General features: G+C 46.3%; 1 protein-coding gene across 4 annotated transcripts in view; it reads right to left on the bottom strand.

Annotated features, from left to right (window-relative positions):
- The window catches only part of RGS14 (regulator of G protein signaling 14), a 47343-nt gene that overhangs the window by 19340 nt on the left and 11086 nt on the right, over positions 1-16917 (bottom strand). For all 4 annotated transcript variants that reach the window (XM_078385549.1, XM_020790375.3, XM_078385550.1 and 1 more), the window contains 6 exons: positions 15327-15530; positions 12128-12204; positions 11184-11310; positions 10566-10647; positions 9168-9226; positions 8724-8835 (listed from right to left, as the gene is read on the bottom strand). In XM_078385549.1, coding sequence (XP_078241675.1) covers positions 8724-8835; positions 9168-9226; positions 10566-10647; positions 11184-11310; positions 12128-12204; positions 15327-15530 — 661 coding nt within the window. The remainder of the gene's footprint in view (positions 1-8723; positions 8836-9167; positions 9227-10565; positions 10648-11183; positions 11311-12127; positions 12205-15326; positions 15531-16917) is intronic.

Here is a 16917-nt window from a genome sequence, read left to right as displayed (position 1 = left end):
GCAACTATGGGCCCATTTAGAAGCCACCTCAATAGATAAACGATTACTGCTGTTGTTGCGTGTGCTACACAATAATACCAATCTCAAGGCTATGCTCAATAGGAAAGGGAATTTAACAGAACTGATTAACACCTATAGAGGAGTCAGACAAGGCTGCTTACTGGCCCCCTCATTGTTTAATTTATATATAAACGACATAGTAGAACACCCGAATTCTCCTAGTCTTCATCCTCCAAAATTACACCAAAGACATATTTCTATCCTTCTCTATGCGGATGATGCTGTGCTTCTAGCGAGAACGCCAATCGGCCTAAAGACAGCCCTTAAGAAATTTGCAGACTTCTGCAAAAAGAAGGAATTAGAAATAAATTATCAAAAGACAAAAATTATGGCCTTTGGTATAAGACAAAAGAAAAGATCTTGGATTATAAATGGGCAATCTCTTGGACAAGTTTCCTGTTTTAAATACCTAGGTATGGCCCTGCAATCCACTGGGGACAGGAATGCCCATATACAATATGCAGTCACCCAAGGGGAAAAAACAGCAAATGCCATTCTAAGGTTCTACCATTCAAAAGGGGGTTGTTATATCCCAGCAGCCCAAAACCTCTTCCAGGCAAAGGTGGTCAGCCAGATGCTCTATGGCACCTTTATGGGGCCTCCATCTAGCAGTTTTGACCCGATAGAGCGGGTTCAGTCAAAATTCCTTAGAGCAATACTTGAAGCCCCAAGATACGTAACGAATGCACAAATTTGTTTAGAAACCGGCTCACTAACAATGGTAGCCAAAATTGTACTAGCCTCCCTTCAGTATTGGCTTAAAATAAACTTCCAGCTACAGGGATTAACACATCTACTCCTAGAGGATAACTTCCAATCGAGCTGGTTAAAAGCGGTCCTAAATAAATTGCAAGTAATGGGCTTCTCTCCTCAAGCAATATTAAGCATGCAATGGGATGAAGCAAAATCAGCCCTAAAACTGAGAATAATGGATATGGAGAGACACGTAAATCTCAGTAGATGCCCCAATATTAGAGCAATAGACATGCATAAATATCGTCCACTCCCTATGGCCTACCTGTCACAGCTTAAGACATATAAGTTTAGGAAAGCCTTTACTCTGGCTAGATGCGAGGCTTTCCCTTCTGCGTTGTTGGAAGGCATATTTAAAAAAATCCTGAGGGAATAGAGATTCTGCCCTTGTGGCTCTGGCGAGATCGAATCTATCAAGCACATGATGCTCAGGTGTAACAGGCATAATAAGATCCGAGGAAAATATATTACACCTCTCTTAAAAGATATGGCAGGTCAATCGGATTCGGACTACTGTTATCAATTGCTAACCGACCAAAATAGGATTACTACAGAACTGGTAGTGAAATTTTGGGCGGCATGCTATAACAGACAGAACAGACAGCTAAACCCTTAGACCTTGGTCTTACATTGCTATATTTGCTGTTTTAGATATTTTACCTTTGTATGTCTGGTATGGCTCTTTGTAGTGCATGCTAGTCTGAAGTTTTGTATTCAATTTTGTATGGCTTGATGCCGTAACAATAAAGTATGTATGTATGTATAGTGGTTTATAAATGTTAATATATATCACATAACTATCTTCTAGGTAAAACAACATATCTTATGGTTAGACACTGACCAGGTAAGGGATCAAAACTCAATTTAGATTTATTTATTTTTTGCTACCTTCCCTTCTCATACACGCCAAGAAACCAACCAGGTAAGAGATCAAAACTAATTTTGGTTTATTTCTTCCTTTTTAACTGCCTTCCCTCCTTATACAGGCCAAAACACCGACCAGGTAAGAGATCAAAACTAACCTTGGTTTATTTCTTCTTTCTAACTGCCTTCCCTCCTTATACAGGCCAAGACACAGACCAGGTAAGAGATCAAAACTAATTTTGGTTTATTTCTTCCTTTTTAACTGCCTTCCCTCCTTATACAGGCCAAGACACAGACCAGGTAAGAGATCAAAACTAATATTGGTTTATTTATTTATTTTTAACTGCCTTCTCTCCTTATACAGACCAAGACACCGACCAGGTAAGAGATCAAAACTAATCTTGGTTTATTTCTTCCTTTTTAACTGCCTCCCCTCCTTATACAGGCCAAGACACTGACCAGGTAAGAGATCAAAATTGGTTTTGTTTTTTTTCCCAGTTTTACTGCCTTCCTTCCTGTACTGTGATTTTTTTTGTGTTTTTGTGTTTTTCCCCCCAGCCCCATGGCGTTCTGCTGGGGCTGACTGTGTGTGTGGGGGGGGTTGTGTCTCTTTTGCCAGCCCCATCACATTCCACTAAGGCTGGCTGTGTGTGGGGATTGTTTTTGAGTACAGTGGTGCCTCGCATAGCGACGTTAATCCGTTCCGGATTAATCATTGCTATGCGAAAACATCGCTAAACGGAACGGAAAAACCCATAGGAACGCATTAAACTTTGTTTAATGCGTTCCTATGGAGGATAAACTCACAATTCAGCGATATTCCTCCATAGGGGCGGCCATTTTCGGTGCCTCTAAAGCGAGGCAGCACAGCGGGTCGGCCATTTTGGAACCGCCGACCAGCTGACCGAAAATGGGGCCTTTGGCATTTTCCCCCAGCTGAGTGGCGGGAGCTTCAAAGCCCCGCCGCTCAGCTGGGGGAAAATGTCGGCAGTCGGTGGTGGCTTTGGATGGACCCCAAAGCCACCGCTGACCGCCGACATTTGCCTTCCGAGCTCTCAAAGGGCTTCCCCCCCACATTGGAGAAAGCCCTTTGAGAGCTCAGAAGGCTCTCAGCGGCGGCAGGGACAGGGTAGGGGGTGTCCGGATGGCTTCCAGGCGAAGCACTGGAAGCCATTTGGAACCCCCCTGCGCCCGCCGCCGCCGCTTGGAGCCACCCCGCACCCGGCCAGCGCGTCCGAGAGGCGGTGGAGAAGCCTTCTCCCAAGGCCTGTTGGACGCGCTGGCCGCGAAAATGCTGGCCAGCGCGACCGAGCGGTGGCAGCGGAGCCTTCCCCCTCCTCCCACCTCTGCCCGACCCACCCCTCACCCTCATCTCCGCCGCCGCCGCTGGGTTTCGGAATCCGCTTCCAAAGCCCGGAGGCGGCGGCGGCGAAGGGGGTGAAGGGTTGGTAGGAGGGCGGCCAGGATCCGCCCCCCGGCCGGCTTCCCCTTCCATGGTCGGACTCTCAGGAGTCCGGCCATGGATGGGGTAACCGGCCGGGGGGCAGATCCAAGCCCCTACCGCCACCGCTGCCGCTTGGATCCGGCCCCCGGCCGGTTCCCCTTCCATGGTTGGATCCGACCATGCAAGGGGAACCGGCCGGGGGCGGATCCAAGCTCCTACCGCTGCCGCCGCCGCTTGGATCCTGCCCCCGGCCGGATCCCCTTCCATGGTCGAATCCGACCATGGAAGGGGAACCGGCCGGGGGGCGATTCCAAGCAGCGGTGGCGGCGGTAGGGGCTTGGATCCACCACCCGGCCGGTTACCCCATTCATGGCCGGACTCCTGAGAGTCCAACCATGGAAGGGGAACCGGCCGGGGGGCGGATCCTAGCCCGGGATGCCTGAAAGGCATCCGGACCCCTGCCGCCGCCGCCGCCGCCGCTTGGATCTGTGTCGCGGCCGGCTACCCCATCCATGGTCGGACTCCTGAGAGTCCGACCATGGCGGGGGTAGCCGGCCACGGGGCGGATCCAAGCGGCGGCGGCAGGGGTCCGGATGCCTTTCAGGCATCCGAAGGGGAATCCCAGTGGTGGCCTAGGAAGGACCCTTCGGAAGGGTCCTTCCGAGGCTACCGCCGGCATTTTCCCCCACCTGAGCGGCAGGGCTCCCGCTCAGCTCGGGGAAAATGCCCCCGCCGAAGGGGAATCCCGGCGGTGGCCTTGGAACGACCCTTCAGAAGGGTCCTTCCGAGGCTACCACCGGCATTTTCCCCCAGCTGAGCAGCGGGGCTCCCGCTCAGCTAGGGAAAAATGCCCCCTCCAAAGGGGAATCCCGGCAGTCGCCTTGGAACGTCCCTTCGGAAGGGTCCTTCCGAGGCTACTGCCGTCATTTCCCCCCAGCTGAGCAGTGGGAGCGGTCCTTTGGAGGCTCCCGCCGCTCAGCTGAGGGAAAATGGGGCCTATGGGGAAAACATCGCAAAGCGATTTTTCCCCATAGGCAACATCGCAAAGCGATGGCAAAAGCAATTGCTTTTTTGCCATTGCTATGCGGATTCATCGTTAACCGGGGCACTGATTAAACGAGGCACCACTGTATTTTTTCCCATCCCCATCGTGTTCCGCTGGGGCTTGCTGTGTGGGGGGAGGTTGTGTTTTCCCCCCCACCCCATGGCATTCCGCTAGCGCTGGCTGTGTGCGTGTGGGTTTTTTGAGTGTTTTTTCCCAGCCCCATGGCGTTCTGCTGGGGCTGGCTGTGTTTTTTGTTTGTTGGTTTTGGTGTGTTTGTTTTTCAGCCCCAGCACATTCCTATGGGGCTTGCAGTGTTTTATTTTTATTTAAATTATTTTTTTGGTGTTTTTTTTCTGGCCAGAATGGATTTATTGGGTTTTAGTGTATTCCTATGGGAAATGGTGCTTCAACTTAACAACCATTTCGAGTTATGCACATTTTCTGGAATGGATTATGGTCGTAAGTGGAGGCAGCACTGTAATATGGTTGTTGACCTTGAGCCAGACATCCTGGAGAGTGAAGTCAAGTGGGCCTTAGAAAGCTTGTCTAAGAAGAAGGCCAGTGGAGGTGATGGCATTCCAGTTGAATTATTTAAAATCTTAAAAGATGACGCTGTTAAGGTGCTACACTCAATACGCCAGCAAGTCTGGAAAACTCAGCAGTGGCCAGAGGATTAGAAAAGATCAATCTACATCCCTATGCCAAAGAAGGGCAATGCCAAAGAATGCTCCAACTACCATACAATAGCACTCATTTCACACACTGGCAAGGTTATGCTCAAAATCCTCCAAGCTAGGCTTCAGCAGTATGTGGACCGAGGACTCCAAGAAGTACAAGCTGGATTTCGAAGGGGCAGAGGAACTAGAGACCAAATTGCTAACATGCGCTGGATTATGGAGAAAGCCAGAGAGTTCCAGAAAAAATCTACTTCTGCTTCATTGACTATGCAAAAGCCTTTGACTGCGTGGACCACAACAAACTATGGCAAGTTCTTAAAGAAATGGGAGTGCCTGACCACCTTCTCTATCTTCTGAGAAATCTATATGTGGGACAGGAAGCAACAGTTAGAACTGGATATGGAACAACTGACTGGTTCAAAATTGGGAAAGGAGTACAACAAGGCATTGTATTGCCTCCCTACTTATTTAACTTATACAGTGGTGCCTCGCTTTATGATTGCCCTATTTAACGATGAAACTGCATTACGATGAACTTTTTGCGATCGCTTTTGCAATCGCAAAGCAATGTTTCCTATGGGGGAATTTTGCTTTGCGATGATCAGTTCCCTGCTTCGGGAACCAATTCTTCGCAAAACAACAATTTTCCAACAGCTGATCGGCTGTTTCAAAATGGCCGCCGGATAAACAAAATGCCCCCCACTGTTTTCTGGGACGGATTCCTCGCTGCACAGGCAGCGAAAATGGCCGCCCTATGGAGGATATTCGCTGGACAGTGAGTTTACAACCCTTTGGAATGCATTAAACGGGTTTTAAGGTGTTTCAGTGGGTTTTTTCTTTTTGCATTACAACGTTTTCGTTCTACAGCGATTTCGCTGGAACGAATTAACGTCGTGATGCGAGGCACCACTGTATACAGAATACATCATGCGAAAGACTGGATTGGATGAATCCCAAGCCATAATTAAGATTGCCGGAAGAAATATCAACAACCTCCGATATGCAGATGATACCACTCTGATGGCAGAAAGTGAGGAGGAATTAAAGAACCTCTTAATGAGGATGAAAGAGGAGAGCGCAAAAAAATGGTCTGAAGCTCAACATCAAAAAAACTAAGATCACGGCCACTGGTCCCATCACCTCCTGGCAAATAGAATGGGAAGATATGTAGGCAGTGACAGATTTTACTTTCTTGGGCTCCATGATCACGGCAGATGGTGACAGCAGCCATGAAATTAAAAGACGCCTGCTTCTTCAGAGGAAAGCGATGACAAACCTAGACAGCATCCTAAAAAGCAGAGACATCACCTTGCCAACAAAAGTCCGCATAGTCAAAGCTATGGTTTTCCCTGTAGTGATGTATGGAAGCGAGAGCTGGACCATAAAGAAAGCTGACCGCCGAAGAATTAATGCTTTTGTATTATGGTGTTGGAGGAGACTCTTGAGAGTCCCCGGGACTGCAAGAAGAACAAACCTATTCATCTTGCAGGAAATCAACCCTGAGTGCTCACTGGAAGGGCAGATCCTTAAGCTGAGGCTCCACTACTTTGGCCATCTCATGAGAGGAGAAGACTCCCTGGAAAAGACCCTGATGTTGGAAAAAGTGTGAAGGCAAGAGAAGTAGGGGACGGCAGAAGATGAGATAGTTGAACAGTGTTGTGGAAGCTACTAACATGAATTTGACCCTACTCTGGGAGGCAATGGAAAACAGGAGGGCCTGACGTGCTCTGGTCCATGGGGTCACAAAGAGTCCAACATGACTTAATAACTAACCTGCCCGCCCTGGGTCCAGTGTGGCTGAGGTGGTCGCTTCGGGGCCGGATAGGAATTTTGGGTCCGCCTCACCTGATTGGCATATAAAAGGTGGGCGGATGTATTTTTGCCTATCCCACACTGTTTACCCATGGGATTCTGAGGGCTATTCTAGGTTTGAGTCACGTTTAAATAGGTCAAACTGTCAGGTAGTGCAGAAGAGAAGGTGAGTTTCAGTGAGCTCCCAAAAAGCACATGGCGTCCTAACTGCACCCAGCATCACGGCAATCTGGATCTAGCATTTCACTTGCTGGAATGAGGGGTGAATAAGGTATAGTCCTATCCATTCCATGTCTTAGTTTTAGACAATTGGATGGATAGCAGATAGGGAGAGTTTTTCTTCCCAGTCTGTGGCCATCTGGGTACGAGCTGTTCAGGGGACAGCTCTGACCAGGGGCTTGGGATTCACCCGCTTAGGATTGGAGAAGGAGTAAGAGATACCCCTAGAGCCTGCCCCAGGGATCCGCATGACATCCAGGCCCCTCTGCATGAGGAGAGTGATTGGAGGTTAAAAGCAATAAAGCGTGGCCCTAGTTAACTCCAACACCTGTGTCTGTCTCTTTATTTCGGGAGTGGGTGGGCAGAGATTAAATAACAGTGGTGGAAGAAAACATTGAATATTAATTTCATGAACTTTAAAAGATCATGTGAATAAATCTACAGTGTTTTGGAAATTTATAGTACTGTATTACTGTATATTCCAAAGTGACAATAGTCAACAAGGGACTACAGTGGAATATTTTAACTACAAAAATTCTCAAATACTTTCCAGACAGTTTACATGTCTCCTCTACATTTTCTCTTTTGCATTCTTTTTCAACAGCTCCACAGTCCATCCCAAAAGCAGTCTTGACTGCCACTAGCAAAGTTCCATCTCCCACCCCTCCAAATGTAGGATATCCACAAGAATAATCACAGGCCTTTACAGGTAAAAGGTAAAATGAATGGAAGAAGCAGTGCAGAAAGAATAATCAATTATTGGCCTGGATGCAACACAATATCATTGTTTAGAGTTGTTGCATGCATGGTCAGAATGGCCACAATGACAGGAGGTGGGGAGCACGCGCGAAAAGGCTGTTCTCTCAGCATCACCCCCTCCCATAGCATGTCTGGGCACAGAGTGGAGGAGCACCAGGCGGGAGGAAGAGAAGCGCGCAGCCAGGTTACGAGTGGGGCCCCTCCTTCACCTAAGCCCCAGAGAGGACAAGGCGACAGCAGCAGCAGCCTCGCCATGTGACCCGCGAAGAGGGGGGGAGGGATAAAAGTAGACACCCTGGTGGTGCCAAACCCCTGAAGAAGAAGACTGCCAGGCAGGGAGAGGGCTCCCCTTCTGGACGCGTGGGTGCTTCGGGGGGCAGGCGGGACCCAGCCCCTACGAGGCGGGGTGGAAGCCCCACGTTCGCCAAGCAGGTGCTGCCACCACTGCTCCCGATCCAGGTTGGGCTGAAATTAGAAGCCAGGCAGATTTTGTTGCAAGCGCAACACACCCATCCATGAGCATGACACGCCCCTCTGCAAGTGCAACACGCCCCCCATGCATGCGTGCAGGGGGGCGGAGATCCGTCTCCACGGCCCAGTTAAAGGATGCTCATGGACCGGCATGGGCCTCAGACCGGGGGTTGATAACCCCTGGGCTGGACGATGCCGAATTCTATCATAATGTCATTCACAGGTACTAATCTTTTCAGGAATAAATCTGAAAAAGTATGAATATTAGAATGGTTAGTTCCCTAGGGAACGGATGGGTAACATGCAGCCTGAAGGTTACATTTGGCCTCCCAAGGGTATACAGGCAGCCCCCATAGCCACATGAGATCCCCCTCAGTTTTTTTTAATGTTTGTAATTCTTATAAAAGGCCCTGTTTTCATACCTAGAAGCCTCCAGGAATGGTAGGTTTACCACGTGTACTGGTATATCAGGCAACCTGCAGGAGGACCCAGGGACAAAAATGTGGCCTTGTTCTTCAATTCCTCCCTTGGGGCAAATCACTTTCTTTCTGGTTGGTGACCAGAATCCCCTTGATTTCCATATCTGGGTGGGGTTCCAGTAACAGCAGTCATGACATACCTTCCAAATCATATGTGCGCCGATTCTCATTACTTTTAGAGGGCCTGGCAAAGGAGCAGGACATATCTGGGAGTGGTTCATTCTCAGCCTCTGCCTCTGTCAAATTGTCCTCCTGGAATCATAGTGGGAGAGGGCATGGTTCAAGTCAGAGTCAGAAAACCGCCTATTTTGTACCTAGTTAAGCATCAGAACATATGTCTAGGGTGCACAAACTCCAAAGGAACTGATAAACATGTTCTTGAATGTGTGGGCTTGCATGCCTTGGGAGAAATGAGCTGCCAGCATAACAAGAAAGAATGTCAGGGTGCAATTTTCCCTGTTGATGTTTAGTTTCTCTTTTTTTAAAAAAAGACACCAATCATTCAGATGTGTGATTACCCTCCTGTGAAGTGAGATGTAGCACTGTCTAGCAAGAGTTTTACCACATCCTTGCCCAAGGCTCACCTCACTCTGCTCACTAGAGGCGCTCGCTTCAGCATTTCCAACACCAGCCAGTTTCATCTCTGCAAGAAAACACATGGACACTAAATCTTGGAGGAGCAGGCAGTAAAGAACCAGGCCTGAAACTCTGGCAACATTGGGACAATAGCTAGGACTAAAGATCTGAAGTAAACTCCTTGAGATGATCAGTCTGCAATTCGGCACTGATAGCACATATGCCTTCCAAAATACAGTAGCTACTTTGCCAAATGCAGAGGCTGGAAAAATTCATACTAGGAGAACAAATGATTGTCTTCTACCAGCTAAGGGAGCTTCCCTTCCACATAAGGAATCTTGTGGAGTTTGAGCCTGAGACCACATGGGTATAACAATAAAGCATGATGGGAATGGATTACGATTTCTTAAGGAGTCATCATGGAAGAGGGTTGGAACCCCTTGAACTCTTCTTGAAGTGGTTCAATTCAGGACATGCTGATCTGTGTCTCAACAGATAATGCTAAGGAACAGAAGCAAATACTGTATCCTACCCTATCTGCAGCTATGTAAGTTATCAACAAGAAACGGAAGGGAGCAAGAGAAGTAGAACTGTCAGGGTTTTTTTTTTCTGATAAGCTCTCATATTTCTGACAGTTGTTTGACAAGAGCATACTCAGCAGTCCATTTTTTTTTCTCCATACAGCTGCTCCCCTCTGGAAGAAATCTTCCTGGGTTAAAGTCAGCTCATCAAAATGCTGATCAAGAGATAAGCTTTGCCAGACAAATGTTGTGAGCAGGTGGCTCTAAAATGCGAAACTGGTCCTGCAAGACATCTGGTGGGATTTTTCTCCATAGAAGTTTTGCTCATTTAGGCCAATATTGCCGTGTCTGATTATAGGAATACCCTACATTTGGAAACTACTTCCTTTGCAAACCAAGGTAGGCTGCTCATGGCAATCGTCTTCCTCTGGCTTGTTCACCATTAGCAGCAGCTGCATTTTTGCACATCGCTTGGCAAGCAACACTGAATAGGTTAATAGCAGAGGGGCTTGAAACATTTCAGTCACTGAAAGACTAAGATGATCCACCCACTAGAATGAAAAGCAAGGCATTTCTATACAGTACATTGTCTTCCCTTCCACTCCTGGAATCCACAAAATACTAATTTCCTAACTTAGGAAAGAGGCTCTGCCTCCTATAAGCTGAAATCCAGGAATATAAATTGCAACTAGAGTAGGCCCACTGAATGAGTGAGGTTCTGGTGTGTCAATTCCTCTGGAAGCTCCACTGATTTGTGGGGGGCCTACTGACCTACTCCTGGACCTCAGCCATTGTGTTGTGCTCACATTTCACCAGCAGTCTGCAGGGGAATATACAAGACCAAGCAGCCAGGTGTGACTGTGTATGTCTCTGAGTTTGTCATACCTGCATCTGACTCCAGCACCAGATTCTGAGCAGCCACCGTGGTCACCTTCTCTTCCATATTCAGATTGTGTGGTTCACCAGACTGTAGTAAAATTGCAGAAACAGAAGTGAATGAAAGCCATAAAGAAAGGGTTTTGCTCCGATCAGGACTGGTGGGCTAAGACAACCCTGCACACATGCTGCTAGAGTAGGCAGCTTCTGAACAAGAAGGTGAGCAGAAGTAGTTGCATATTAGAGCCCACCAAAACCAAAAGTTAAGACAAAACATTTGACTCTGAGGGACTGGCTAGCTCAGGGGGCTTCTTGATCTTGAAAAGACTTCTGTTCAGCTGGAATGGAACCAGAACTTGAAAATAAAATGGCTTTTTGGACCAAAACACCCTGCTGCCTGGGAGACTCTGGAAGTAGTCTTTTGACCTGTATCTTAATTCTCACTCTAGTTTAACTAGAAGAAAAAATGTCATGTCATAAACAGTACTAAGCAAGAGACACTGGTAGCTGCTGGGGGAAAAATTAAGATTCACATGTAACCAGCAGTTGCATGCCTGCCCCTGTTAAGTGGGATCAGTCAGACTTCAATTATGCATGTCATTTCATTGCTGCCAAGACCATACTCACCCGTCGGACTAGCACCTGTGTAACATCTAAGCCATACTTCTCCAAAATGGGTTGCAGTGCCTCTTGCAGATTCTTGGTAGATTTTGCCAGAATGCGTACTTTCTTATTGATGGGCATGATTTCCAGTCTGTAAGGAGGAGTGATACAGCAAAAAGATCCAATGGGCATCATATACTGTATGTGTGGTGCTGTCATCTTGCCAACATTGCACTCTCTATTGATCTGCTCCAGATGAAGAATAATAGAATGCCCTCTTCACTTATGATTGTGTCAGTGAACTGCAGTTTTAAATTCTGAGTACTGCCATTTCAACCCATGGGCAAGATCAAAGGAACCATGAACAGAAGGGAGCAGCACAGAAAGCCACCAGCGTGGCAGTCTCTTATATTAGGCATGTACATGAATCACAGCAAAATGGGCAATATGAGGCATTACTCATACAGACCTCTTGCAGTGAAATCTCAGTGCTTAGCTCCATGCAGTAGAAATAAGTGAAGGGAGGTTCACTTTTCTTTGTGGTTTGGCTTGTGGCAGACAGAGTTTCTTTGAGGATTGTGTGTCCTGGCTTGTGTGCATATTGGGTTAGATAGTGACACTGCAATGTCTACAAGTCAGGGAAGTGGTGGTGGCAGCCATAGCAACTTCAAAAGAAACAATGATGATGGAGGGCTCATATATTATCTGCTTGCAATCCCTAAATGCACACACTCAAACACCAGTAAGAAACTGGAGCATGGAAGAAACTTTAGAGCAATCAATTGAACATCCAGAACAGCCAACAAGACAGAAAGACAGGGGGGCTTATTTGTTTCTTTTCTGCATATACAGATCGGCTGCTCTTCTGCAGCAGGGCACCCTGGCTCATGCTGAGACAGAGGAAACTCAGTTTCTGCCCAGTTGTTTCAGGATATAGAGCAAGAGGGTGTTCTGGGATCACAACTCACTCAAAGCTTATCCTGGTCTCCAGCTTCACCTCCTGGTCCATCAGGACTAAACTCTCTTGGTTCAGTGCCAGTGGCTTCTGTAAAAAGCCAGGAAAAGAAGACATATTGATGCAGAGGGGAAAATGTGGAACCATACAATTGTCTTAGATAGAGTTATTGAGAAAGGGGTGGACTATCAGGGGAAATTGTAGTTATTCTCCTCTGTGGGTCTCTCTACTTCTACTTTAGTGGTTTCCATCCTTTTTCTCACTTGCATACCTCATTTCTATAAATTATTTCTTCCCCCCACTATTCACAAAATAACAACACAGAGACATGTATCTATTTCTGTCTGTCTGTCTGTCTGTCTGTCTGTCTCTCTCTCTCTCTCTCTCTCTCTCACACACACACACACACACACAGAGAGAGAGAGAGAGAGAGAGCCCTGGGCATCTCTCAACTTGGCTCCTTTCCTTCCCTCCTCTTTCCTTTCACATAACTGGCATGGCACAAACCACAAAATTTGCAGCTTTGCCCCACTGGCCCCTCTTCTTTTCCATGCCATCCCCACCCCATTCTGCAAGGGGAGCCCCAGTCTCAGCAATCAGAAGACCCAAACTGTAGCACCAAATGGTTCCCAGCTTATAGCCCTCTCCTCCCAGTCGGTCTGCATGAACCAAATGCAGGGACAGATTGTGTGGGGCGGCCTGCTTCCTTCCCTGCACCCAGGCCTTGGCACGTAAGAGAAAAAGGAGGTGCTCGGACCAGTGAAGTTCCTGACACTGCAACAACCACTTCAGTCTACTGAAACCCTGTTCTCCTGCCTTTGATGCTGAAGTACCTCCAAACCCACCTGCTGCTCTGCTTTCTGCAGCCCCTTCAAGAATCGCAACACAAGACTCACCAGCTTCCCACTGAGCCAGTGGTTCCCAAGGTTGAGTAACCCAGTTGTTCTTGGACTGCGACTCCCAGAAATCTCAGCCAAGAATAGCTGGTGGTGACAGCTTTTGGCAACTGCAGCCTAAGAACACCCGAGTGAGCCAAGGTTGGGAACTGCTGCCCTAAGCTAAAGGCCGACAGGACACCTGCACTTCTGACACACAGCCACAGAATGGAAAGGTAGCCTAGCTAATCCCATCTCACGGCATTAATCAAACCCACCTATCAAACAGGAACCAATTGGTGAAGAAAATAAAGCTGAAATGAGATGGGATGGACATGCCCATTGAGGACTGTGAAGAATTATGGATGTTGACAGGAAGCTGTCACACATGTTTTGTCAGAATGCCAATCCATAATGTACACACCCAGTCCACCTCCCTCCACTTCCACCTCCCTCCACTTCCTTAGGACTTTCCCCTCTATTATGTCCTGGTTTGTACCCCTGGGTACAATGTACGCCACATTGGGAACCACTGTTCTGCTGCACAGCAAAAGGAATTTTACCAGAAATTTTACCAGAAATTCAAAACTCTGCAAAAGATTGTATATAAATGTTGATACATTTGCATGTATGAAGTTATTGTCAGAACAAGGCCACATGAATGCAAGTGTTTCCAGATGATATGTAATAAAGATACAACTCTGGGAAGACAGCTTTTATAATCTTAGAACTGCACAGCTGGTAACTATCTAACCCTAGTGATCATAAAATCCAGCCCCTGTCAAGGAGGCAAAATGAGGAATTGAACTCCCCACCTCTGAATCACTGGGCTATCCAGCAGTTCTACATATACTGTAGTAAAAGTCTTTCTAGGGCTAGCGGACACCATTTTGCATCTTGAAACACAATAGCAAGCAGTATCCCAGCACTAAATCAGGTACCATTCAAGATATTTTGGCACCTGAGCCAGGTAATCTCATTATTGTATCTTCCCTTCCCTGGCAGTAAAAATAATGTAATAATAAATCAAATGACCAGCTGTTTGCTGCCCTTTCACAAAACCCTAACTCACTCTATCAAATACACATGGTATTTTCAATACGTTGCAAAATGAGCACCACTGAAAGATCTTTAGCTTCCAGCATTCCTCATAATGTCACCTCAATGCCCACTAAAATTTCAAGATTCCATTTTCTGGCATATATTGAGCTTCTAGTTTTCTTGGGGCTTTTTTTCTGTGAAATTTTGGAATAGTTTTTTAAAAAAAATTACATTTGGATGCAAGTGATAATTATGTATCAGTAGAAAGCGCTAGTAGGACAAGGGTGTACAAGCTGAAACCTACAGACTGTGTGGAACGCTTGGCATTGGATTGTGTGGCCTGCCACCCACTTTCTCTGCAGCCCAGTTGCGGAGGAGGAGACTGGCCCCAGTCAAATGTGTGAGTGATTTAAAGGTACTGTATTTGAATTTTAAATATCTTTCTTTTTAGATATTTAAGGAACAGGGTACTTAACCAGGTATCTGAAGGGGTAAATGTGGAAACAGGAATTTTCAATACTTAATTCCCCCCCCCATAGAATTCTGTTGTCTGTGGCTTATACTTCAGTAGAGGGATATAGAATTGAGCTGTACTATGTATACCTGATAGCTGTTACATGAGCTCAATGGTGCGGCAGTAAATTTAGAAGTACGGTCGCTCACTATGACAGTCCCCATAGTTATCCCACCCCATTAAAAGAGTCTAAACATGCAAGCTGCCGGATTTCTGCATATAAAAAAAAACTGAGGATAAAATCTTCTGCAAAGCTAAGGGCTCTAAACTACCTACAACTCCCCAAGACCAAACTGCCCTCAAATATTTTGTAATACAAGAGAAAACACATTTGTCCCCCAGGCTACTGAAAGGGCTGTAGCTAAGCTAAGAGAGAGCAGGGAACCCTGAATCGGGTGGCAGATAATGTCATACTCCTTGCTATTTGAAAAGTCCCCAGGTTTCAAGTGTGAGAAGTGTTTCATGTTCGTTCTCTTAGTAATTCTTGAAACAGCACTGTAATGCAGCTCAATGTGAGTGGTGACCGAGATAACACTGGCTTGCCTAGAATGAGTTTTAAGCCATAATGGATTTCTCTTGAGTGGAATTTCTACTGAGAACATCTCAGCTTCCATTTTGAATGTGAAGGCCTGGGCCGCAACAGGTGGATAATTCTTCCCAGTGCAAGGAATGGCAAATATCCCAATCTCAACAGCACAGCTTTCCTTCCTCTTATGTACATTCCTGCCATGATAATTTCTTCTAGGAATTCTTCCTTTTCTCTATTGCCCTTTGAAGCTTACCTTTTCATTCCCCACAAGATAAATCTTAACATCTGGCAGGTGGAGGCCCCGGCGCTGGCAAATTCCAGACAGCATATCCTGGATGGAAAGACCAGGCCGCACCGGAGCCAGAGAGGCAGTTCCATCAGGGAGATAAATACAGCAGTACTTGATGGGCTGGTTCTGAGCATCAGATTCTGACCCAGTCAGGCTCCTCCGATGGTTCTGGAGAAGAAAAGAGAATGTAACACATCCAGTATCGCTTGTCAATACAATTGTATACCATGCAGCTGAGCCTCACTATCCTTTTTAATGAAAAGTAAGCAGATGTTGACATCACCAGATCACATAATCATGGAGGGTTAAACCTTCGCCTTCACCACCCATTTTCTCCCTTTATTTGGTCCTTTCCTTTGAAGACCCCAGGAAAGAAAAGGGAAAAAAAGAAGAAAAGACCGTGGGCGGTGGGAATAAATTTAAGAGAGAGGAGGAAAACAGCAGGAAGAGCAAGATGAAAGCTTCCCATACCCACACATAATGATACTGTACTCCCAATCCAGAATGGGCCTCATGCATACTTGCTTTAGAATGAGACTCTGACTACATGATCAAGTACCGGGGTTATTGTAGTATGGGATGATTTGATTTTTTTTTCCCCCTGATCACATGATACAAAGGCTGATTGTATCCAGTCCAGCCCTTTTCTGTTCCCAACATGCCTTTTCTTTTCCTCTCCTGCTGGGGTCTTCTCCTTTTTTCAAGCTGGAACAATTTGAACAGCCTTTTCCCCATGGGAGCAGTTGATTTGTTCTTTTAAGGACAGCAGTGGGTGTCTGTGGGATAGTGTTTCAGTGAGGTAGGCAGTTGGGGCATGACATTCAGGACACCTGCCCCCATGTTTATTTCTCCCCAACTATCCTCCAAATTTTAATTTTTAGGTTTTTTTACATATATGAGATTTGCACTAGATCATCTTATCACCTCATTACTAGTATTAACATACTAGTTTGGCACTAGGTCAATTCCAGATGAGGATTTTTTTTTAAAAAAAATTAAAAACAAAACAGAAACAACCCAGACAAAATAAAAGACACTCTAATGATACATGGTATTTCTGTAAATATTTTTTTTAAAAAAACTTTGAAGTGCTACCACCTTTTCCAGAACACTGCAGAACCCTTTCAAAACCAAACAGTTTGACAGCAAATCATAAAAGGATTAGAAGAGAAGGACCAGAGGAACAAACAACTGAAGGGGGGCTGTGGGCTGAAATGCAAATCACATTGCATCTCGTGAATACTGAACTCCTGACTCAGTTTGCAGCTCCGGTGTGATCACTGACCGTACGTACATCCGTAATACAGGTGGTGAATCAAATCACAGCAAAGTGTAATTGCAGCCTAATAAAGAAATTGTGGCTCAGTTGTGCCCAGTATATTCATGTATATGTACCTCAGTCTTGTAGCACTACTGAATCCACTGTTACTCCGTGGAACTCATTACAATATTTCTCTTATAGTATGCCAATTTTACTCCATGTAGGGACCTTGTTGAAATGAACAAACATTCAAATAGATATCCCTCACCTTCCACTTTTTGTCTGAAGCAGAAC

Source organism: Pogona vitticeps, chromosome 2, assembly GCF_051106095.1.
Source record: "Pogona vitticeps strain Pit_001003342236 chromosome 2, PviZW2.1, whole genome shotgun sequence".
Lineage (NCBI taxonomy): Eukaryota > Metazoa > Chordata > Lepidosauria > Squamata > Agamidae > Pogona > Pogona vitticeps.
The sequence above is the reverse complement of the archived record's forward strand: the minus strand, read 5'-3'. Positions and strand labels throughout refer to the sequence as shown.